The sequence below is a fragment of the Leptonychotes weddellii genome, chromosome 3, assembly GCF_054177405.1.
Source record: "Leptonychotes weddellii isolate Sample4059 chromosome 3, ASM5417740v2, whole genome shotgun sequence".
Classification (NCBI taxonomy): Eukaryota; Metazoa; Chordata; class Mammalia; order Carnivora; family Phocidae; genus Leptonychotes; species Leptonychotes weddellii.
The window spans coordinates 94,905,505-94,930,645 of NC_138371.1; the positions used below are offsets into that span (position 1 = coordinate 94,905,505).

Below are 25,141 nucleotides of genomic sequence, written 5' to 3' on the forward strand. Positions count from 1 at the left end.
AGGAGGCTCCCCGCTGAGCAGGGAGCCCGATGCGGGGCTCGATCCCAGGACCCTGGGATCATGACCTGAGCCGAAGGCAGCCGCTTAACCGACTGAGCCACTCAGGCGTCCCGGTTTTGTCTGTTTTTACGAGGGAAAAGGCCAGAAATATATCACCTAAGGTATAATAACTTGAAAAATATTTCCAAATGCTGAGATTTACTAATTGAAATAGGAAAACGAGCGGCGCCTGGGTGGCTCAGTTGGTTAAGCATTTGCCTTCAGTTCAAGTCATGATCCTAGAGTCCTGGGATCAAGCCCCACATGGGGCTCCCTGCTCACCAGGGAGTCTGCTTCTCCCTCTGCCCCTCACCCCGCTCGTGCTCTCTCTTGCTCTCTCTCTCTCAAATAAATAAATAAAATCTTAAAAAAAAAGAAATAGGAAAATGCCTCATATTCTAAGTCCAGTATTTACTTCATGCTTATAATTCAGGCCTCATGAACAAGAAATAAAACCTGGGTGGCTCAGTCAGTTAAGCATCCAACTCTTGATTTCAGCTCAGGTCATGATTTCAGAGTTGTGAGATACCTGGGCTCCCACTCAGCGTGGGGTCGGCTTGAGATTCTCTCTCATAAATAAATTAAATAAATAAATAAATAAATAAATAAAACCTAAATGAGCACAGAGAGTAGAAAACAGGAAATACTCCACACGCCATGGGCTAAAGATTGTGTTTAAGAGTAAAGCAAAGCTCTCTTGCATGAAATTTCTTTTTTAAATAGAGCCATCTGATTCTCATTTACACTGTGGAACAGCAAATTATAAAACTATTTGCCCACAAATTACCAAGCCATGCTTATTCATAACTTCATGTAATTTCATAAGCTAAAAACTTTCATGGATCACCCATCAGTATGTTGTGTGGCTGGTGATGTGAAATCCTCTGGCAAATATATTTTTCAGCACTAACCAATTGTCCAAAGGACATTATTAACACCCCGTTGCTTAAGGGTCATTTGATAGTGGTAGTTTGTGTTCTCTAATTGTCTAGAAATTGGTGGTGGTATGTGTGCGATAAAAGGATGTTTCTCAGGGAGGTCTTTAAAAAAAATGCTGGGGCACTTGTGGGGCTCAGTGGGTTAAGCATCTGCCTTGGACTCAGGTCATGATCCCAGAGTCCTGGGATCGAGCCCCACATCGGGCTCCTTGCTCAGTGGGGAGCCTGCTTCTCCCTCTCCCTCTGCCCCACCTTCGCCCCCGCTCGTGCTTTCTCTCTCACTGGGCTCTCTTTCTCTCTCTCAAATAAATAAATAAATAAAATCTTTAAAAAAATCCCTTTAATAATCTTGCATTCTTGTCAGTCGCTTTACATGAAAGTTGACTGTAGATTTTAAGTGTCTGAGATCTATCGCCACCTAGCGTTTTGTGGCTTTTACTTTAATTTTTTTTTTTTTTTTTAAGATTTTATTTATTTATTTGACAGAGAGACACAGCGAGAGAGGGAACACAAGCAGGGGGAGTGGGAGAGGGAGAAGCAGGCTTCCCGCGGAGCAGGGAGCCTGATGCGGGGCTCGATCCCAGGACCCTGGGACCATGACCTGAGCCGAGGGCAGACGCTTCATGACTGAGCCACCCAGGCGCCCGTCGTTGCTGTCACTTTAAAGCTGGCCACAGAAGAACAGACCCCCGATTTGCCTCCTCCCGCGACGGCCCCAGTGCCCCATTTCTGCCTCCCCTTCAAAAAGTCAGCAGGCCTTGTCGTGTTCGCCCCTCTCCATGTATACCCTGCCACTCACAATGTAGCATTCGTGCTCAGCTTGTGCGAGGGGAACGTGAAGGGCTTGAGTCCGCCTTGTTAATCGGCTCACCATATACAATCTTTGGACAAGTTATGTACACTCTCTGGGCTTTCATTTTCTCCTCTTTTAGACTGAAAAGAAATATCTGCTTCCTAGGTTTTTTTCTGATTAAATAGGCTAATATATTTAAAAGGCTTACCACGATATCTGACACATGGATATATTGAGGAAATATTAAGTATTATCACATACCTCACATTATGTTGAAAAGAGTCCATATTATAGTTTCCATTTTATGGTCAGAAAGACAGAAGTTGGGTTGCCTAGGACAATTTGAGCTGATTTTTTTGACAGGTCTATTTTGGATAAAAAGTTTTTCGAAAATATTTTCGCCCAGTCTGTACCTTGTCTTCTCATTCTTTTTTTTTTTTAAGATTTTTAAAATTTATTTGAGAGGCAGAGGGAGAGGGAGAAGCAGGCTCCGTGCTGAACAGGGAGCCAGACACAGGGACTCGATCCCAGGACCCCTGGATCATGACCCGAACCGAAGGCAGACGCTTAACCGACTGAGCCACCCAGGCGCCCTCTCATTTTCTTTTCTTTCTTTTTTTTTTTTAAGATTTTATTTATTTATTTGACACATAGAGACATAGCGAGAGAGGGAACACAAGCAGGGGACGTGGGAGAGGGAGAAGTGGCTTCCCGCCGAGCAGGGAGCCCGATGCGGGGCTGGATCCCAGGACCCTGGGATCATGACCTGAGCCAAAGGCAGACGCTTAACGACTGAGCCACCCAGGCGCCCCAACCCTCTCATTTTCTTAACAGTAATTTAACTAAAGAGTAAATTCCAAATTTTGATCAAGTCCAATTTATCAGTTTTTTTTCTTTTTTTTTTAAAGATTTTATTTATTTATTTGACAGAGAGATAGACAGAAGAGCACAAGTAGAGGGAGTGGCAGAGGGAGAGGGAGAAGCAGGCTCTGCACTGAGCAGGGAACCCGATGCGGGACTCGGTCCCAGAACCCTGAGATCATAACCTGAGCCGAAGGCAGACGCTTAACCATCTGAGCCACCCAGGCGCCCTCAGTTTTTTTCTTTTATGGAGCATGCTTCTGGTGTCATGTCTAAGAACCCCGTGCCTACGCCAGGTCATAAAACTTTTGTCCTATGTTTTCTTCTAAAAATTATTTAGTTTTATGTTGTACATTTAGGATTATGCTCCATTTTGAATTTTTGCAGGAAGTGTGAAATCAGTGTTTCCTATCATCAAGGTCATTTTTTTGCAAATGTTCATTTGTTAACGTTGATCTGGAATGAGATTCTATTTCATTTTTCAAAAAAAGTTCATTTTTAAATACTCTCTTTGACTCGCATTTTGCGTTAAGAAATTGGAAAACTGGGGCGCCTGGGTGGCTCAGTCGTTAAGCGTCTGCCTTCAGCTCAGATCATGATCCCAGGGTCCTGGGATCGAGCACCGCATCGGGCTCCCTGCTCAGCCGGAAGCCTGCTTCTCCCTCTCCCACTCCCCCTGCTTGTGTTCCCTCCCTCGCTGTGTCTCTCTCTGTCAAATAAATAAAATCTTAAAAAAAAAAAAAGAAATTGGAAAACCTTCCTGGTTGGTCCTGGCCTAGTGCCTCCCACATGCGGGCTGTATCCCGTTCCCACTGACACCGCACAGCTTGACCTTCACGGCTGCGGCAGCTGGGAGGAAGGAAGGGTGGTGAGAGAAAAAAAAGCACAGCTGGAGCATCACTGCAAAAGGGGCGCAATGCTGCGCTGTCTCATTTGATAAAATAATCTGTGCTCCACCGTGAGCCGAAGTATGACAGGAGTCCACATTTCTTGTTTTGACACGATGGGTACGAACTGGTGATAAAAACACATAAAGTTCGAGGCAGCCCAAAAGCACGCGGCACTCCAAGTACGTCGAGCTGAGACTGCGTCACTGCGGTTTGTGGCAGTCCTGGGCCGTGCTGAGCAGAGGACCGCAGATGGTCTCCATCGTGCTAAACTCCTGCAGCACATAAATGTGACTGTGCCCCAAGAAACCTGTATGTGGGAACACTAAGCTTTGCATTTCATAGAATTCTCATTTGCTATGAATTTTGATTTTTCAAACATTTAAGCATGTTAAAATCACAACAGGCAGAGCGGACTTGGCCCGCAGGACAGTGAGCCACCCCGTGGTCCAGAGGATGCCCCAGTTCGGTTTGGGCCCTGGGACTATTTCTGCCTACGTAGTGGAAAAAAACATCATATATCAAAACTACACACACTCACTTCTGGGTTAAAGGATAGCAGCCGCCTGCATCAGTCACTGCATGGGGGACTAATGCTCTGGGTCACCCAGCCTGGGTCAGTGCGGGAACAAGAGATGGCCTTTGTGGCAGGACCGCGAGGGTTTGTAATTCCTATGAGCACAGCTGATCTGGATTTCCAGCTCGTGTCACTCAGCAGCCAGGGTTCCAGTTTCCAGCCACGGTGACCAGTTGCCTTGGACATGGTCGCAGTCTATTCCAAATACTGCCGGCAACAGAAAACCTCATTTCACACTGGTTTGTCCACTTGCTCCCTTTCTATGGCAAATATGCAGTCTGAAAGGTCAGACTCTAATCAAACCTTGTCTGCGGATTCATTCCTTTTTTCCTTTAGTTCTTTGCTGATTACATATAACAGCAACACATACTTTTGCTTCCACATACTCAAATATTTATTTTCCCATTAAAAAAAATGCATTTTTTACAGTCATGGTCATACTTATCGTAGTTTTGAATTGTACCCTCTTTTTACCTTATTTGCTCCATATCACTACAAAATTTTATAATTTTACTGGCAGAGACTTTCCACTCAATTCGTCTGATTTTCTTACTACAAAATCTGAAAATCACAATCACAACACATTGTTGAATTTTCTTGAAGACCCTAGTCCACAGGAAGATACTTTTAACCACAATATTTCAGCTCTATTTCTTACCAAAAATACCCATGGCCATGATATGCTAAAGATGGATTCATCCCCACTCCCTGCCCAGCTCCAGGGCACATTTAAAACATAATTTACACATTTGGCAGCAGGCTGGGAAGAGGGAAATATTCAATTCATCTTGCTACGTATACATGTGAGTTTGAGTGCATATGCCCTTTGGAGAGAGAAACGTGAAGCTGCAATGACATACTTCCCTGGTGCTTTCCCAGAAGGGGAAACTAAAGGGACATCCAGATCCAAAGTGGAGAAATGGTTCAAAAAATAAAGGTTGTTATTCACTCCACACACACATACTGGGCATATTTTTTTAAAGATTTTTTTTTTTATTTGCCAGAGAGAACGCGCGTGCACAAGGGAGAGAGGGAGAGGGAGAAGCAGGCTCCCTGCTGAGTCGGGAGCCCGACATGGGACTTGATCCCAGGACCCTGGGATCTTGACATGAGCTGAAGGCAGACAGATGCTTAACCGACGGAGCCACCCAGGCATCCCCATACTGGACATATTCTAGGTCAGGTACCATTCTAGAGATAAAATATGCTCTTTCTACACTTTCTGCTCTTTCTACACTTGAAACAAATTCTCATTTACATTTTATATCAGGACACATAGTCCAGTACCTCATTATTAAAGATTTAACAAATACTGGAGGAAAAAATGTTCCATGGCAATGGGCATTTTTAATAAATCTGGATTAGCTAAACGAAAACACATTTCAAGGGTATTAGAAACTTTAAAATAGTTGAGAAGCAAAAAAACCTATTTTACTTCAAGACACCCAAGTCCTTACAATGGAATATTACTGAGCCATAAAAAAGAACAAAATCCGGCCATCTGCAACAACATGGATGGAGAGTATTATGCTAAGCGAAATGTCGGTCAAGAGAAAGACAAATACCACATGATTTCACTCATGTAATTTAAGAAACAAATGAGCAAAGAAAAAAAAAAGAGGCAAACCAATGGTTACCAGGGGGAGGCGGCGAGGTGATGGGAGTAAGTGATGGGGATTAAGGAGGGCACTTGTGATAAGCACCAGGTGCTGTATGGAAATACTGAATTGTACACCTGAAACTAATATAACACTGTATGTTAACTACACTGGAATTTAAATAAAAACTTAAAAAAAAAAAAGACATCTAAGTCCCACCTGCATACGAATGAATTACAGAAAAAGTTTATTTGCTGGTCACTGATTTCTTGAAATACAATTCCACATCCATGATACAGACACAAAACGACGGTTATTAAATCTTGCTCACCAAAACCTAACTTAACATGGTGAAAGTGATCACATATACTTCTCTCTCTGCATATTACATAACTTCCAGTTTCAAGCACACGATGTTGAATGCCCTTATGGGTTAAAGTTGCACACCTAATAAACCATGTAGGTAGTCAAGCAAGATTTTATTTTATTTGATGGTAACAACGAAAGCTGCAGTAAATGGTGACTTTCCTATCCAGGCAGAGTAACTAAAGACAGCTATGACATCTGCAAAGAAAACTAGAGACCAGGACAAAGAGGTAGCGTTCGCCTGACTCCTGCAGGCGAGGCACCTGAGCGTCTCAGCAAGGGCAGCTAAGCCAGCTGCAACCGCTTTCCGTGCTGACTTGAACTGAGTTTGTCCTCCAAGAATCTTGCCAATGGTTGCACTCCACTGCATCTAGTTACATACAAAGAATTAGCCCTCACACTAAAATCACATTTTTCAGAATCACTGATTGCTTTTTCTTCGTCTTTTTTTTCTCGAACGTGTAGGTGTTTGAGTCTCTTGTGTTTCTTCTTTTACACCAGGTACGGGTTGTTTGAAAACTATTTCCTTATCTTGATCATCAACGTTCATTTTAGCCACTTCAGATTTTCGTTTCTCCAAAAATGTTGGCGTACAAACTGGTGTGGGGCCCTGGATTTAACAAATAAAAGATTATAATACAAAAATATAGGTAGGTTTCAGGAATGAGTTTAACTCTCCTCTCCCCAATACCACCTGCCCTGTATTTTTATAAGCTGCCCTGTGTTATTTTAGGCTTGTTTACCCTTTTTGGTGATGCAGCTGCACATAATATGCTCCATTATAGGCTATTAGGTAGAAAACTAGACTTACATTTATAAATATAGTGGCTTCATTTCTCCCTACTGACTTAGTCACTGAAAGGTAAACAGTGCAATAAACTCACAATAACTTTTGCTAACCTCACTGTATCTGCTAAATCACCAGTAAGGATTTACCAAAACAATCACAAGGTGAAATCTGAAATTTTAGTAAAGTGACAGCAGCACGAACTGCTTTTCCTTTTTTAAAAAATCTTTATTGGAGTGCCTGGGTGGCTCAGTTAAGCATCTGCCTTCAGCTCAGGTCATGATCCCAGGGTTCTGGGATCGAGCCCAACATCAGGCTTCCTGCTCAGTGTGGGGGTCTGCTTTTCCCTCTCCCTCTGCCCCTCCCCACAACTTGTGTTCTCTCTCTCAAATAAATAAAATCTTTTAAAAAAATTATTTACTCATTTATTTTAAAAGTAATCTCTATATCCAACATGGGCTCAAACTCATGACCCTGAGATTAAGAGTCGCACACTCCACCGACTAAGCCAGCCAGGTGCCCCTGCTCTTCCTCTTTCAATCATTTCTAAAATACCTCATTTCCAGAATATTGAAGACAATTTTACCTGGCTATCCACTGTCTTCTCAGGAGTGGTAGGAGTACGTGAAGCCTTTTTCTTCTTCTTTTTCTTTGATAAGACCTTCAATAAATTTTAAGGGACTTCATCAGTCTGCATATTTATCAGCAATAGTAGTCCTGAATATATTTCCCCATTTATCTTTCCCTACTACCTGGCATGTGATACGTCAAATAGATACAAATAAATAAAATTTTACCTGGCTATTTGTAGATTTCTGAAGCCCAGTATTTGAAGCATTTCTTTTTTCCTTTTTACGTAAAATCTTAAATAAACATAAAGAAATAAACTGGTAGTCTCACATACTTACAGTTTTAACTTACCACTAGAGCCTTGCACATATTAGCAGTAAATCGTCCCCAAATGACACAGCATTTCAATTTAAAAAGCAAAACTCACGATCTTAAGGATAAAACTGGAAGAGGGGCCTCCAACTAAGGAAGGGCCACAGGCTGTAGAGGTTGAAGTGGGGCCAAAACCTGGAGCTGGCCACACAGAAAGCTGAATCAGAAATGTGAACTGGAAGACTGTGAAAAGGCAGGCCCCGGTCTGGCCAAATTCAGGATTAGATCATGAAGCAGGGCTGCTTTTGACAAAGCAGCAAATGGGCTACCGGAGAGGCATTTCTCACATGCCTGTTTTCAAGCTTCACTGTCCCAGCTCCCCCGTGGTTCCCATGGGTACCAGGGCCTGTTCTTTTAACACCTACTGAGAAAGAGTGTGTTTGGGATTTGGGCAAAAAATTAACAACCAGGAACTGGGCCCAGGGAGGGTAACTCAGTCTTCCAGTTGCTGGATAACCAACTGAGCCACCCAGGCACCCCGAGCTAATCCCTTTCACGAGTTTCCTCTTCTGTATGATGGGAGATAATAGGATCTGCTGTAACAAACTTTTAGAAAAGGACCTACAATGCAGGGGTGCCTGGGTAGCTCAGGTGGTTAAGTATCTGCCTTCAGCTCAGGTCATGATCTTGGGGTCCTGAAATTGAGTCCCATGTCGGGCTCCCTACTCAGCAGGGCGTCTGCTTCTCCCCCCCTACCCCACAACTTGTGTGCACTCTCTAATAATAAATAAATAAATAAAATCTTTAAGGGGAAAAAAAAGAACCTACAATGCAATGTTTCAAAAATTTAGGTAAAGCCTAGCACATGATAAACACCGGGCTGGACACTTGATGTATAAAACCCACATTATAACTAATGAGGTACAAAGCCCACCCCCAAGAAAAAATACAAAAAACATTTTGTGAAGGCATATTTACCAGTGAAGGAAAATCATAATCAATTCCTTTTTTAGCTAATTTCTTCCTGAGTAATTTTTCCTTCTTTTTAAATCGCTCCTCCATCTGTAGCTTTTGAAGAAGGGTCCGATTCTGATTATACCGTTTCACTGCTGGATATGATGGCTTTTTAAATGGAACATGCCACTCTCTAAAAAGTTCTTCATGTACTTTTTCGGGTGGTATAAAATGACCTATATTTAAAAGAAAGAAGTTTTCTACCAAGTGGGAGGGAGAAGATTTCAAGGTTTCCACCAGTGTCATTCCCACATCATAATCAAGATGACATCTCCCATTTACATGGAGAAAACAAAACAATAAAGTAGGAACCTAAATGAAAGGCATACAGCCAACAATTATTAAATAGCTCTTGATTAAATGCTAAGAACTGTTCCAGGAGCTAGAAATATGTAAGTGAACAAGATGAGTCGTATAAAGGAATGTCTTGGTGGCGTCAAGTCTTTGGGGTTCCTGAAGCTACCAGGATCTCAGGCTGTGCGACCTGCTGTAGCACAAGGAATCACTTTCAACCTCATCTCCTCTGCATCTCTCTCCAGGTCTCAGCCAGCTTACCGCTTATCTCCAGCTCTCTGCTTAAGGGCCCTTTTCGGGTTTGGAAGAACACTGGGACCATATGCAAGGCAGGCCAAAACCCTTGGCATCAACCCTCAACCAATGAAGGATAGGGAGTTGATAGATAAATACCCTAGTTCCCTTGCCTGTCAGTCGGAATAATTCTGTTTTCCCGTGTTACCCGGCAGAATGGAACCCAGCTGCCTGAGAAGTAATGTGCTTGCTAACACACCCTCAATGACTTCCTTCTCTCACTTCTCTACTCCCTACCAGTATTTTCCTGGGCTCACCTCCCATATACACTACTTCCATTCAAAAAAATAAAGACAATGTGGCTAATCTTCCATCTGAACTCATATCAGAGTTCAGAACTTTTTCTGTGATCTTTCAAAGTCAGGCACAGCACAGCACTGATCCTACCCATGTGGTCCCCTAACATATTTTATATTTGGCCCATCTCCTCTTGGAAAGAGCCATGCTTTTTATGTGTGAAATGAACCCATGACCTCATGAGGCCACTGGGATTCTCTCTCACAGCAACAGGAACCGAGAGAGAGAGTGACGCTACTTGGGCTGCTCATCAGCTACGTGAACAGACGTGTGTGGCTTGGGCACTTGGTATGGTCACACTCCCCCTCAGCATAGAAAAGCCAAAGTTAACTCTGCCTCCGGAGGCACAGAGCTCGACAGGGCTGCTCTGGGAACGCAAAGTGGGCAGCTCCACTTTCTGCAGGATGAACTGATCTGGTGTTGTCTCCCCTCTACTCCTTATGGTTTCTCCTGTGAAAGAGCTGCAGCCAATGTCATTTAGACGGACTCTCAAACGGGATTTCTTGCCTTTAATGTTATCCTATCTAGAATCTATTTGTGGCTTCCCATTGCCCTCAGGATATATTCTAAACTCCCAGATTTTTAAGGCCTTCAGTAACCTGACCTCCTCTCATCTCTTGCTATTCTCCTGACATTCCTTCACAGGCACGTAAGTACTGTTAGTCACCTCGGTTTGCACTTGCTGTCCCATCAAGCCAGGGATGGTAATTCCTTTCCCCTGGCTCACTCCTACCTAACCTTCAGGTTTCAACTTAAATGATACTTCCTCTGGGAAGCCTTCTGTATCCCATTAGGGATGGGTCAGCTGCTCTTCCAATGTAGTAACTTGTCTCAATGCTTAGCATAAAAACAGCTCTCACTCTGGAAGATTTTAAAATTCCAGCCGGAATCTGTCTAGAAAATGCACTCATATCCTTGCACTTAAATACTTAAGAGAATCATCCCAGAGATGAAGTGGGACATCCAAGTAGCTAAGCAATTTGTATTTCACGGCACAGTCAACCACCAGCAGCAGGCATGCACCACGCAATCCCACCGGTAAGAGAAAAGCACTTACACTTTAAGAGTCTTTCACCAAAAAGGTAGTTGTTCATTGTATCAGCAACTATCTTGGCAACATCTTCAGATGCAAACTCCACAAAGGCATAGCCTTTACTATTTCCAGTCTGCAATGGAAAACCCGACAACAAAAAGTAGAATGATTAAATTCTAACTGGTCATGAAAGTCCTAAAATACCATTAATTTAAATAATGTAAATTAGGCCCATTATCGAATAACATTACAACACCTTTAACTCTAACTTCAATGCACAGGGCAGGGACTGTTATGGGAAGAGATAAGATCCGGGGTGCCTGGCTGGCTCAGTCAATAGAGCGTGCAACTCTTGATCTCGGGACTGTGAGTTTGAGCTCCACACTGGGTGCAGAGATTACGTGAAAATGAAATATATTAGAGGGGCGCCTGGATGGCTCAGTTGGTTAAGCGACTGCCTTCGGCTCAGGTCATGATCCTGGAGTCCCTGGATCGAGTCCTGCATCGGGCTCCCTGCTCGGCGGGGAACCTGCTTCTCCCTCTGACCCTCCCCCATCTCGTGCTCTCTCTCTCTGTCTCATTCTCTCTCTCAAATAAATAATTAAAATCTTAAAAAAAAAAAAAAAGAAATATATTAGAAAGAAAAGATCCAAAATAGTCGGAACATGCCCCTGATTTTGAGGTATTCCTAGAATTTTTATTACATGACAAATACATGGCTACTGCAGCTGGAATTTACCACATTTACCAAATTAGGAATTTACCACAGTCCTTTACTCATTACCAATTTCAATGATAGTCACTTTATTCATGTATTAACAATGCCCAGTGGATAGTGTGATGTTTTGCAAAGAATGCAGATAATCTAACTCTCACTTTATACATAAGAACTGGGAAGAAACTAACTCCTCAGTATTGCCAAGCTAATCAATAAAATAGTGTGTTCATTTTCATGTTTACTAATGACTGATCATCTTCCTAACTGATGGTAAAGGGACGCTGCCAACATCTTATGAAATGCACGTCCCAGGTTCCTGCCCTCAGCACCACAATATAAAGTGAATTTTCTCACCTGTCTTAGTAACAAGAGCATGGGTTTTAGCGTCCAAATGCCCACGTTTGGATCCCAGCTGTGACAGGTAAGTAACATTAAACCTCAGTTTTTCATTCTATTAAATGGGGACAAAATAACCACTCTCACAGGGTTGCTATGAAGAAATAATTCATAAGTGCTCCACACAAAGTCTGTCAAGGATGCAAATGTTCCTGTAGGGTGGCAGAATATGCCATCCCCAAATATGCTACGTTGGCATAAGGATTATTTTGAGCTGAAAGCAACTGGGAAGTAGTAGATAACAAAATAAGCCCTTCACCCCCCTCCATTTGCCTAAAAGCAGGACATAAATTTACGAGAACCTAGGAGGGTAGAAAAAAACAAATCTTTCTGCCCTTACAGTTCTAATTATTAGTAACAACAGGAATATTTCACAATTTTGCATTACGCGTATCTTTGGATATGGATCAAAATTGGTGATACAATTATGGAAATAGGAAACCACTCCATGACCAGGAGGCTCATTTCTAGCACCAGCAATGCCACTAACTAGCACCTTGGACATGCCCATTGTTTAGTTATCTGCCACAAGAGGATTCTGGTAAAAATCTGTATGTCCAAAAATTCTTTATAATCCTATCTCTTAATAGGGAGGGGAAAGACGGTATAGTGGAAAAGACACGTTGCGATATTCAACTTACTGTACCACATTATCAACTCATATAAGCCTTCTGAAAAGGGATTTGAAAATATGCGTCAAGTGACTAAAACAAAGAAACAAAAAACCAAAACTAAAAAAGCCAGGACCGCCTGCTGGCTTAGTTGATAGAGCATGTGACTCTTGATCTCAGGAATTTTGAGTTTGAGCCCCACGTTGGGTGTGGAGATTAAAAAAAAAAGGAAAAAGAAAAAAAAAAGAAGCCAAACACGTTTACCTATTTTACCTAGTAATCCCAGAATGTTGGATGGAAATACTGAGCAAACAGTCAAAATTGGGGTGAGTGGGGGGAAAATGGCACCTTTATTATGCAACAACAATGCTGGAAATGCTAAATTTTAGTGCATCCCCTGAAGGAGCAAGCTTTCTATAAGACAACTGATCTGAACTCTTCAAAACAAAAAAGTGTATGTTCTAGAGGATAAGTAGAGAGATGAAGCTAATGTGTCAGGATGTTAATAACAAGTAAATCCAGGTGAGGGGCAGGGATGTTCATCACACTATTATTTCTACCTGCCTGTAGGCTTGAACATTTTCAAAATATAAAACTGAGGAAAACAATGACTATATTGCAATCTGGGAAAACATTTACAAAGTAATACCCCAGAAAATGCAGAAAAAAGTTTTCAGAAAAGAAAACAATAAGGGCAAAACATATGAACAGGCAATTCATAGAAGAATTCATAGAAGATGGAGTTCTAATGGCCAACACACACATAATGATACTAAATGTCACAAAGTAAGGCAGATACAAAAACCATGAGCATTCTATACTCAGTGACTCTGATGATATTCTGTAAAGCAGTAGTTTTCAAACTCAGAATGTGACCTTTAAGAAGGCAACACAATCAACTTAGGGGGTCAGAAAAGTATTAAAAAAAAAAAACTGAATAGGAAGGGTAAGTATTGCCTCACATGACTTATTTCAATTATGTTTACGTACGTGTGTGTGCGCGTGCGCACAGGCTTGTGCTGTAAAACTTATTTCTTATAGTGGGTCCAAAGTCTGAAAAATACTATTTTAGAAAAATATGCCTACACTCATGCAAAGAGTGTTCCTAGCGGTTGCACCTGTAACACAGAAAAATTGTAAAAACAAAAACACAAAACCAAAACCCTAATATTCAATAAGTTGGATAAACTTAATATATTCAAGCAAAGGAACACAGTGATGACAATGAATGCACTAGAGTTTCACGGATAAAGTTCTAAACAGATTGTTAATGAAAAAATTGAGTTAAAGAATGACAAAATATAGACTTAAATATACAATGTATATTCATTCATACATGAACACGTAGTAAAAATTTAAAAACACAGAGTAATGAAAAGCACTGGATTCATGAATAGTAATTTCCTGGACATGGGGAGAAAAGGAAGACGATTGGGAAGGGTACAAAAGGGACCTCAAGTCTACCTATAATTTATTTCTTAAAGAACAAAGATCTGAAACAAATAATGAGATCAAGTTGTTATTTGATAAAAGTGAATGGCGGATTACCAAATAGCCACTAAATACTCTAGCAGACTTTAGGATGTTTAATAATATCTCACCCACATAATTAGCAACCATTATAAATAGGCAAATGGAAAAACAAGGGGAGGAATACAGACAAAATGTTATTTTGGTTAGGATGGAAGAGATACTAGGGCATTTTTAATTTAAAATCCCCTTTAATGCTAACATGTTGCTTTGACAACATAACTTAGTATCTGTGATTTTATGGCAACTAGCATATGATGGATGCATACCCTATCCCCTCACATACCAAATCAAATATAAAATTTAACTTTGCTAAAATGTGGAAAAATTGTATCAAGAAAAAACAGATTCTAACAGTGAGAGGTCTACGGTTACAACCAAAAGTGGATATGTGCAGGGAAGAAAATAAAGTGGCCACTCCTCTATTTCAGAAACAAACCATACAAACTTTTTCTTTATTAGGAGGTAGGTACAATATAACAACATTTATTTATTTTTTTAAAGATTTTATTTATTTATTTGACAGAGAGAGACAGTGAGAGAGGGAACACAAGCTGGCAGAGTGGGAGAGGGAGAAGCAGGCTCCCTTTTGAACAGAGAGCCTGATGCGGGGCTTGATCCCAGGACCCTGGGATCATGACCTGAACCGAAGGCAGACGCCCAACGACTGAGCCACCCAGGCGCCCCTATAACAACATTTATAAAGGGCTTACTGTATTAGGTTTGTTCTAAGAACTCTACATTTGTTACCTTGTTTAATCTTTGATTGTATTCTCCTAGGAGGTGGATGGTATTTTATTCCTATTTTACAGACTAGAAAACCGAAACATAGGGAAATTATATAAATTGTCCAAGGTCACACAACTAGGGACCCATACAGCTAGGGCTCAAACCTAGGTGGTCTGGCTTTAATGCCCTTATTCTTAACTACTCACCACACAAACCTTTGCTATTATACGGATGCCTGTGCCAGAGGCTGATAAAAGATGTTCATACTTGCTCCTCAAACAGAAGTTCATGTATACCTACCTGGCTTAGTAGCCACAGAATAAGTGTGAATCACTTATCAGGATTATCAATTTAACATGAGAATTTGGGGCAATTTTAATAGTAAAACAAACATTTACAGTAACACTGACTTTGCTCTCTTCAGTTTCAGTTTCTAAATCTTATCCACCCCCCTTTCTAAAATGAACTGTAACAAACAATAATATATGAACACACTCTGTAAACTATCAAAACTTACATACTTGTAAGGAACAAAGCAATCTAATCTTACCCTTTTACTTCTGGACAGTCTGAATCTTGTAACAGTGCCAAACTGGGAGAAATATGCCCGGATCTGGGTTTCATAAAGTGCTGGAGGTAAGTGGCCCACATAGATTACTCCAGGAGTCAGTTTTTCTTTCTCCTGCCGCTGAAGACATACAGACCAGGTAAATGCAAATTTTAATTAAAGAAAAAAAAAATCACACTGCAACAAAACCTGCAAAACCCTTATCTCTCAGTCCAAGACAAAAGATCAAAAACCTGCCCTGTATTTCCATTTACAGAATAGTAACTGAAAAATTCGGTGTTTAACCTCTGACCTCCCAGGACGACAACGGTCAAGCGGTGGATTGTCTTAGCCTGTATTGCAGCACCCGGCACCCTGTAAATGCTCAGTAACTACACGCTGAATCAGTAGATAAGCAAGTAAATCTTTGAAAACATCGATTTAAATCTTCTGGCCCAACTCCACATAAACGTACCCTTCAACTTTGCTTGCAGATCACCGTTGACTCACACCCACCTAACCGAACAATTTCGAGACACTGTCCTTCACAATGCCCACCAACCAACCTTTCAGCACCCCAGTCATCATACCCTTACCTTCCATAACAACCACTTTTAACTTTTCCAAACGTGTATTTTATGCTAAAAAACAAGGCAAATATAAATTGATGACAGAGGCCCTAGTCAGTACATGGAACTCGGCAAACCTTGTCTTTTAAGAACTCCAAAATCACCAACCAGGCGAACAAACCTCCCAAATTCGGGGGCAAAGCGGAGGAGTGGCAGCTCTAACCTGAGGATGATTTGCGGAGTAAGAGTCCATTCCCAACAGCGGGCCCTCCTCTTGCATCACCCGGTTACCTCCCCCGTATTTCCATAGGAGGACCCTAAGGCCTACACGGCCAGACCCCATCTCCCAATCAGCATAACCCTCTCGGTCTCAGAAAGACCCTGGCCTTCAAGCTCGTGAGGTCTGTGGCCCACCCGGGGAGACGCTGGAAATGGCACAGGTGTGAGGAGGGCGAGACGCGCCAGGGCAGGGAACCGCACGCGGACCCGTCTGCCCCCTCCTTTCTCAGTCGGACCCGCGGTGGCTGCTCACCTGGGTTGCGCGCCGCCGGGCCTGCGCCACTTCCTTCTGAAATTTGGCCTCTTCCTGCGGGTTCAGCGACAGGAACGGCTTAGCCGGACCAGCAAAGACCGCCATGGCGACGACTTCCAAGCCGAAAAGCTCCACGCGGCGCCGCCGGAAACGGCCCGCTCTCAGCTCACCCAAAGCGGAAGTGGAGGCGGGAGACATGCGCGGTGAGGCGCGAGGACGGGGCATAGGGCGCCGGGGGCGGGGCGGAGTCCGGGAGGGGCCGGAGCGAGCTCGGGCGCCCTCTGGTGGCTGGGCGCCGCTTGGCTTGTTCCTGCCGACTGTCTAAACCCGTGAAAGGTTAACTTGCTCATGCCTATCTTGCGGCCCGCCAATTTCAAGGAGAGTTTTAAAAATAAAGCCCCAAACATCCGTGCCCTTGAGGTCTTGCCAATCATTCTTTAATTTTTTTAAATTTTCTTTCTTTCACACACTCATTTTTTGAGCCCTTACTGTGTTTTCGTGTTGCTGCCCTTAGGGAACTTAGAGATTGGGGAGGTGGAAAATAATGTTTGTGGTGCGCTTGGTGTAGTGAGAGACATAAGAGCCCCGTGGGGTAGAGGCATCCTAGGTAACCAAGGAGGGCCCCCCAGAGTGGGTGGTATTTGAGTAGAGGCCTGAAGGCTGTAAGGAGCCATGTGTGAAAACCTGGAAGCTCCCCATGTAGGTAGGGGGACCCCATGTGCACTGTCCTTAGAGCTGGAAAGAAAGAACCAACCAGTGTGGTTGGAGCTCAGCCAGTGAGGGGTGAGGGGTGAGGGGAGAGGGCCTGGCTGGAGCTCCAGGGCTCTGCCTGTCAAGGTTTGAAACTTGGGTTTTATTGTAAACACAAAGCAATATGAGGGTTTTTCTGTTTGTTTTCTTTAAGATTTTATTTATTTGGGAGAGAGAGCACAAGCAGTGGGAAGAGCAGAGGGAGAGGGAAAAGCAGACTCCCTGCTGAGCGGGGAGCTGGACACAGGGCTCAATCCCAGGACCCTGGGATCATGACCTGAGCCGAAGGCAGAGGCTTAACCCACTGAGCCACCCAGGCGCCCATGTTGTGAGGGTTTTAAGCAAAGCTGTGGCTGTTTATGCCTTTAAAATACTGTCACTGACCTAACCCTCTGAACTTAGGTCTGACCTCCTGAACTCAAGAAACTCCTAGAAGCTTCTGGGTGTCGGTCTTACTTTTCATCTTTTTTTTTTTTTTAAGATTTTGTTTATTTGACAGAGAGAGAGAGATAACGAGAGCAGGAACACAAGCAAGGGGAGTGGGAGAGGAAGTAGCAGGCTTCCCTCCAAGCAGGGAGCCCGATGTGGGGCTTGATCCCAGGACCCTAGGATCATGACCTGAGCCGAAGGCAGACACCTAACGACTGAGCCACCCAGGCGCCCCTGGTCTTACTTTTCAGAAAGGAACTGACTGCTGGAACAGAAGAAGAAACATTTGAGGATGATGCCTGCTCAGACGATTCAGAAAGTGCCTCAGCCTCATGATAATGGTAAAATCCCCCTCTGAATATTCATGCCAAGGCCTAATAAAAGGGGCCTGCTTCTCCTTGTTCAGGGAGTCAAGGCTTTGGAAGTCATTCCCTGCAACTTCCTTGTTTGTACAAATAAAGTGACCTTGTGAGGCAACCACCTGGTACATTTTCTGTCTACAGCTCACCAAGGAGTGAACTGCCATTGTTGGTAATAATACTACTCTAGTAAGGGTGGAGGGTGATTGCAGATGTTTCAAAAAGAATACTGCGGGGGCGCCTGGGTGGCTCAGTCAGTGCCATATTCATCACATTCATGCATCATTTAATAAAGCCCATTAGATCTTCAACTTTACTTGGTTGTATTTTGTTTGCTTGTTTTCAAAGATTTTATTTTTAGGGGCGCCTGGGTGGCTCAGTCGGTTAAGCGTCTGCCTTCGGCTCAGGTCATGACCCCAGGGTCCTGGGATTGAGCCCCACATCGGGCTCCCTGCTCAGCAGGGAGTCTGCTTCTCCCTCTGCCCCTCACCCCGGTCTCATGCTCTCTCTCACTCTCTCAAATAAATAAAATCTTAAAAAAATATATTTTATTTTTAAGTAACCTACACCCAATGTGGGGCTTGAACTTACAGCCCCAAGATCAAGTGTTGCATGCTTTACCGACTGAACCAGCCAGGCACCCCTGTATTTTGCTTTTTTTTTTTTTTAACACAGAGAAAGCAGGGACAGGAGGCTATCGGAGTAGTCCAAACAGAGCTGGTCTGGGAGATCGTGGTGGCAGGTGTTCTGGCATCGGCGAGGGCTGAATTTGGCTGATACCCAGGTGTATATTTGGGAATGGTAGACGGTAAGTATGTATGGTAGAAACACAGAATCTGGGGCCCCACCCCAGACCTACGAATCAGAACCTGCTTTGTAACAAACCCCCGGGGGCAATGCATATGCTCCATAGATCACACTTTGAGTAACAGGAGTAGAGATTTGGAGATTGATCACTGTACTGGGTTGAATTGTGTCTCCCCCAAAAGATAAATTTAAGTCTTTACCCCAGTACATGTGATGGAAACAGAACCTTTGCAGGTGTAATCAACTTAAGATGAGGTCGTGCTGGAGTCAGATGGGCCCTAATCCAGTAACTCCTGTCTTTATAGAAAGAGAGAAATTTGGATACACACACACACACACACACAGAACACCACTGGATGACAGAGGTAGAGGCTGGAGTGATGTAGTGGCAAGCTAAGGAAGACCAAGGATTGTTGGCAACCACCAAAAGCTAGGAAGAGGTAAAAAAGGACTCCAGAGCCTTCAGAGAGACAACGGTCCTGAAACATCTCACCTTTGGATTTCTAGTCTTTAGAACTGTGAGAGAATAGATTTCTGTTGTTTGAAGCCACCCGGTTTATGGCCATTGTGTAATAGCAGCCTAGGAAACAGATAGTTTACATGATGGGTACAGCCTGAAATGGTTTTCTGAGGAAAACACGAGGCCTGGGTCTGTCTTGGCAGGTGCTGGAGGAGCTCCTGGATGTTCACAGGATAGCAGGCCACCCAGACCATAGACATCAGCTCTTAACTGGGGACAGAGTCTCAGGACTAAGATTCTCACTGCAGCCCAGACCAGACCAGCTTTTGTTTTTTTTTCCTTCCAAGGCTTTGTCAGTCACTCTCAGTTAATGGTGCCTGCCGGTGACGTTCACTCTTGCCCTGTTGGGTAACATCTCGTTTGGCTGTGCCTCTGCTGCCCAGGGCCCAAGAGTCACCCTGGGACCTGGGCGGGTGATCCCAGGAGTTGATGTGGCATCCTGTTCAGGGAGCCCAGGGGGAACCTTTTCACCCCCCAGCCATGTGCCTGGGAGGAAATCCTCTGCTTTCTCATCCAGAAGAAGAGTTTGGGTGACAGAATTGTTTAGGTCTCCTGGGGGGAGTCTGCATCCTCTAGTGCAGCAGGGACACTACTTGTGATCAGACTAGCAGCTAGCCTGCCTCCTGCCCAGGTGACAGGCTAGGGCCACACGTGTTTGTCCTTCCTTCCTTCCTTTTCCTCTTCCTGCTTCTTATTTCCTGCCTGCCTTCCCTTCTTCCCACCCTCCCTTGCTTCTTTCTGTTTTTTTTTGGTAGATGGGGGTTGGGGGGTTGGGGGGAGGTTTCTGACACTTTGGGTGGGGCGATTCTTCACTGAGCTTGCCAGTCCTTGGCACCGACCCCCAGCACTCAATGCCAGTGGGCACCCCCAGTCATTGTAACAACCAAAATGCCTCCAGGCACTTCCACACACCCCTGCTTGGATTACTGAGTGTGTGCTCACTGTGTCTTTCCCTTCCTTTCCCCCCACTGACCTCCCATGCCACCCGTCCGTTGGGATGGAATGGTGGCATGTCATTCCCATGGAGCCACCATCCCCACCTATGGGCCGGAGTCCAGCATGGTGAGGGCAGGTGGGCGGGATATGAGGTGAGGCAGGTGGCAGAGCTGGGCAAGCTGCAGGGTGAGGCAGCTTGTGCTGAGTGTCCGGGGAGCTGAGTCTTAGGAGGAGAGGGTTTGTGGGGAAATGCTGAGGGCTGCAGGAAAAGGGACACAGATGGCACCGGGAGGGAGCACTGGGAGGTGCTTGCTCAGCCTTCCCTCCCCTTCCCTTCCTTTGTTCTCCTCCCTTCCCACCACACTTCCTGGGGGGGGGGTCACCCAACAGGCCCACCTGGATGGTGGGCCCAGCTCTTGGAGTCAGTCTCTACAGCCCTGCCCAGCTGCCCCTTCCAATGGGCTGAAAGGGACAATCCCAGGGGAAGGAGGGGGAGAAACTCTCATCCATGTCACTAGCCTCAACAGTGCGGCCTCAAGAAATGTCACCCAACAAACTACAAAGTCGGTCTGCACACCATTCAGGACCACGTGATCTGAAGCTGTGAGGGAAATTTTCTCCCTCCGTCCTTGTGAGTGGCTGTCACTTCTGCCACATCCTGCCCTGTGCTAGATTTAACATCATGCACACCTCCAAATCCAGACCTTGGGTGTGGCGATGACCTGGGTGAAGCTGGGTGGACACCTGGGGGCTGGGGGCGGGAAAAGTGCGTTGTGGGGGTAGCCAGAAGGTCCCTGTGAAAGTCGCTGAGCTGACGCACCAATCCCCTCCTCCATCCCAGGATCGTTTCTTGCCCTTCAGAATGGGGTGTGAGTCATGGTGTCCTGGGTCCCGCAGGGCCAGCAGTCCCCATCATCATGCCCTCTTTCCAGCCTGTATTCATCATGTTTCTTGTTTTCTGTATTTTGTGATGTTTTGACATCTTTTTAAAAAATTTTATTTATTTGCCAGAGAGAGAGAGAGAGAGAGAGAGCAAGCACAAGGGGGTGGGGGGGTGAGGGGCAGAGGGAGAAGCAGGCTCCCCACTGAGCAAGGAGCCCAATGTGGGACTCGATCCCAGGACCCTGGGATCATGACCTGAGCCAAAGGCAGACACTTAACTGACCGAGCCACCCAGGCGTCCCTAATGTTTTGACATCTTAAAAAGCTTGCTGGCTAGGGAGAGACCGTCTCTTCCAAAACTAGCTAATTCTTAGAGATTTCAAAAAGCTCAGCCTGGAGCACATCTTTCTTATGCCGCTTCCTTATCCAGCTCATATGCCAAGTCAAGATTTTAGCCTGACCCTAAATCATGCCATAGCCAGGTACCAGCCTAAAGTCCTTTAGGATTAATCAAGCTGGCCAGTCCTAAGCTAGTTCCCCTGCCCTGCCTTGCCTTTCCTGCAGAAACCCCCATAAAGGCTCTGGCTCAGGCTTTCCCTCAGTCCTGCTTCTGCCTCCTGACTAAACCTGGTGCTTCCCCATGTGGTCCTCTTCAGGGCATGGCATGCCCTGTCCTCTTGGGAAATGTGTTAAACTATTTCGGTGACACTGTCCTCTCCATGTTGTCGCTCTGTCATCTCTTATAAAATCCCGTGGGTACAAATGAGACAGAGCCTGAGGCCCATCTCCTATTCTCCATCTTTCTCTGGTTCCCTAACCCCTTTTCCTTGCTCTTGGACTGTGGCAATGACACCCAACCAGTCTTTGGTTTCCACACCTTTTTGCCCTTCAAAGAACCTTGCAGGAGTGCATCACCCTTTACATAGTTTTCCATGCTATTAGCAGAGGTATAATTTCCCCCTGAAATTAGCCTAGAATGTTTGCAGTGTTAATATTCACATTGGGAAGATTGCAGCCAAGTTGGCTCCTTCAGGCTCTGGTGGGCAGGGGAGGGGAAATTAGTTTAATCTCTCCGGGTAGTGATTTGGCAAAATATACCAAGAACTTTAAAAATAGGACCTATTAAAAATTATTTTAAATCTTGATAAGGGCTTACAAAGACGTTTATCACAATGCTATTTATAACAGAAAGAATTGGAACCAAACAAAATAGCCTTTGGTAAGTGACTGACTGGGTTAATGAATATGGCATGCTCATTCCACAAATAAAATCACATGAACAATGTCTACATTTTAGGGTCACCTGCGTGGCTCAGTTAGTTAAATACCTGACTCTTGATTTCAGCTCAGGTCATGATCTCAGGGCCATGAGATCAAGTGCTGCATCAGGCTCTGTGCTGGGTGTGGAGCCTGCCAAGATTCTCTCTCTCTCTCTCTTTCCCCTCCACCCCAAAACACATTTACACATTAAAACAGAGTGTGATTGTTACAACTGAACTGCAGGGCAATTTGGTAAAGGTGATTCATTCACCACATATCTATTGAGTGTCTGACAGGCACTGAGAAAAGTTCTCAGTAGGGTGAGGTGATGGGTAATTCAGCCCACCTTAGGAGCATACTCTGCTTTCACTATGTAGAAATAAACAAGATGGAGACAATTTTCTAATAGAATTAACATTCCTATAATGTAAATATATAAAGCACTTTTTAAAAAAAAAGATTTTATTTATTTATTTATTTGACAGAGAGAGAAGGAACACAAGCAGGGGGAGTGGGAGAGGGAGAAGCAGGCTTCCCGCTGAGCAGGGAGCCCGACCAGGGCTCGATTCCAGGACCCTGGGATCATGACCTGAGCCGAAGGCAGACGCTTAATGACTGAGCCACCCAGGAGCCTCTCTATAAAGCACTATCTTAAGAGTTATAATCTTACGATGTTTGAATTTGAGCTGTGGGGGGATGGGTGAAATAGGTGAAGGAGATTAAAAGGTACAAACTTCTAGTTATAAAAAAAATAAATTATGGGGGTGTAAAGTACATCATAGGGAATATAGTTGATAATATTGTAATAACTATGTATGGTGACCGATGGTAACTAGACTTATTGTACGCCTGAAGTTAATATAATATTGTATGCACTATACTTCAATTAAAAAATGAGCTTATAGGGGCGCCTGGGTGGCTCAGTTGGTTAGGCGACTGCCTTTGGCTCAGGTCATGATCCTGGAGTCCTGGAATTGAGCCCTGCATCCGGCTCCCTGCTAGGCGGGAGTCTGCTTCTCCCTCTGACCCTCCCCCCTCTCATGTGCTCTTTCTCTCTCTCAAACAAATAAATAAAATCTTTAAAAAAATGAGCTTATAGGGGCACCTAATTCTTGGTTTTGGCTCAGGTCATGATCTCATGGGTGGTGAGACTGAGCCCCATGTTGGGCTCTGCACTCAGGGTGGAGTCTGCTTGGGATTCTCTCCGTCTCCTCCCCCCCACCCCTCCCCTCACTGGCACTTGCACGCTCTCTCTAAAATAAATAAATAAAATGTTTTAAAAAATTACACCACTTCGGGTTATTGTGAACATTCATAAAGGGAAACCTCACTAAAATGGGGTTGGGAGGTTTGGCAGGGCTCTCAGAGCTCTCCTGCCCTACCACTGTAGTCAATTGCAAGTCCAATAGAAAGAGACTGACCTTACATGTAGATGCTACTTTACTACTCTAGTAGGAGGAAGGAAGGCTTTCCTCCCCTCCCAACTTCTCACTTTCCTCTACAAGAGCATTTCTCTCCTTTGTTCTGCAGATTTGCCTATAGTTTTGCCACAGCTTGTTTGTCCTGGATTGCAATTCTCTGTCATTCCTGAACAAACCCATCTTTTGCTGGTAAAATAATTGGCAGTTTTATTTTTAAGGTTAACATCATGTACCTCAAAGCATTGAAAGCAGGGAATATTTGCACAGCTATGTTCATAGCAGAGTCATTCATAATAGCCAAAAGGAGGAAACAACCCAAATTTCCACTGAAGGATGAATGGATAAACAAAATGTGGTATATACATAAAGCAGAATATTATTCAGCCTTAAAAAGGAATGAAATTCTGATATATGGTACAACATAGATGAACTTTGTTTTTGTTGTTGTTGTGGTTGTTGTTTTTAAGATTTTATTTATTTATTTGAAAGAGAGAGCGTGAGGGAGAGAGCAGAAGCAGGGGGAGCAGCAGAGGGAGAGGGAGAAGCAGACTCTCCGCTGAGCAAGGAGCCCTGTCCGGGACTGGATCCCAAGACACTGGGAATCATGATCTGAGCTGAAGGCAGCCAGTTAATCGACTGAGTCACCCAGGCACCCCAGAACTGATGAACTTTGAAGTCAATATTGTAAGTGCAATAAGCCAGTTACAAAGAGACAAATATCTTATGATTCCCCTTCTATGAGGTACCTAGAAGAGTCAAATTCATAGGGACAGAAAGTAGTCATTTGCACACATTTATAATTCTCCAAACTTTTAGAGATAGGTGTTATTAATTCTAACATGACAAATGAGAAAAGACACTCTTAGGGGCTGCTTAAAACTACTTAGATTTTTCGAAAAAAGTGATTTGGCCGACTCTTTATAAGGGAACACTAATACCCGCTTCACAGAAGTATAATGAAGATACAGTGTCCTTCATGTAAAGTTTTAGAATAACCTCTCACACAAAGCAAACAAATTTCATCTAGTTGAAATAAGTAATCATTTTAATTCATTTGGAGAATGCAGCCTACTGTGGATTGTATACAATTCTAGACATGAGAGACTCCATTTCCAGAAAAGCTCCATTTTCCTTTCTACAACAAATTGCTAATGAACTCTTGAACTGGAAAAAAAAGGACCAGTCCAGGGGCTCCTGAGTGGCTCAATAGGTTGAGCGACTGACTCTTGATTTCCCCTGGGGTCATGGTCTGGGGGTCCTGGGATCCCAGACTGCTTGAGGATTTCTCTCCCTCTCCTTTTGCCCCTCCCTCCTGCTCGCTCCTGCTCTCTCTCTCTAAAATAAATAAATCTAAAACAAACAAACAAAAAACCTGGTCTGGTCCAGAAGCAATTGTTTCACAACCAATTATTCCTAAAGTCAACGGAACCATGGGCTTCCCAATCATAAGACTCTCGGTTGTGGACTTTCTTTAGACGCAATAGT

The 25,141-nt window shown here is 44.1% G+C and overlaps 1 protein-coding gene across 1 annotated transcript; it reads right to left on the reverse strand.

Moving 5' to 3' along the window:
* Positions 1-5,917: 5,917 nt before the first annotated feature.
* On the reverse strand, positions 5,918-16,468 carry NIFK (nucleolar protein interacting with the FHA domain of MKI67). The gene is made up of 7 exons (XM_006735957.3): positions 16,293-16,468; positions 15,195-15,332; positions 10,685-10,793; positions 8,707-8,918; positions 7,644-7,709; positions 7,433-7,507; positions 5,918-6,669 (listed from the first exon to the last, which is right to left on the reverse strand). Exons 1-7 carry the CDS (start codon positions 16,395-16,397, stop codon positions 6,481-6,483), a joined length of 894 nt encoding a protein of 297 aa, XP_006736020.1. The 5' UTR covers positions 16,398-16,468; the 3' UTR covers positions 5,918-6,480.
* Positions 16,469-25,141: the final 8,673 nt, after the last annotated feature.

Excerpts from the sequence above, each read along its gene's own strand:
- NIFK (XM_006735957.3), bottom strand. The coding sequence starts at position 16,397 with ATGGCGGTCTTTGCTGGTCCGGCTAAGCCGTTCCTGTCGCTGAACCCG. Across the intron at positions 8,919-10,684 it reads TGGTGAAAGACTCTTAAAGT|GTCATTTTATACCACCCGAA; the intron begins GTAAGTGCTTTT and ends TTTTAAATATAG. Across the intron at positions 6,670-7,432 it reads AGAAGACAGTGGATAGCCAG|GGCCCCACACCAGTTTGTAC; the intron begins GTAAAATTGTCT and ends TGTTAAATCCAG.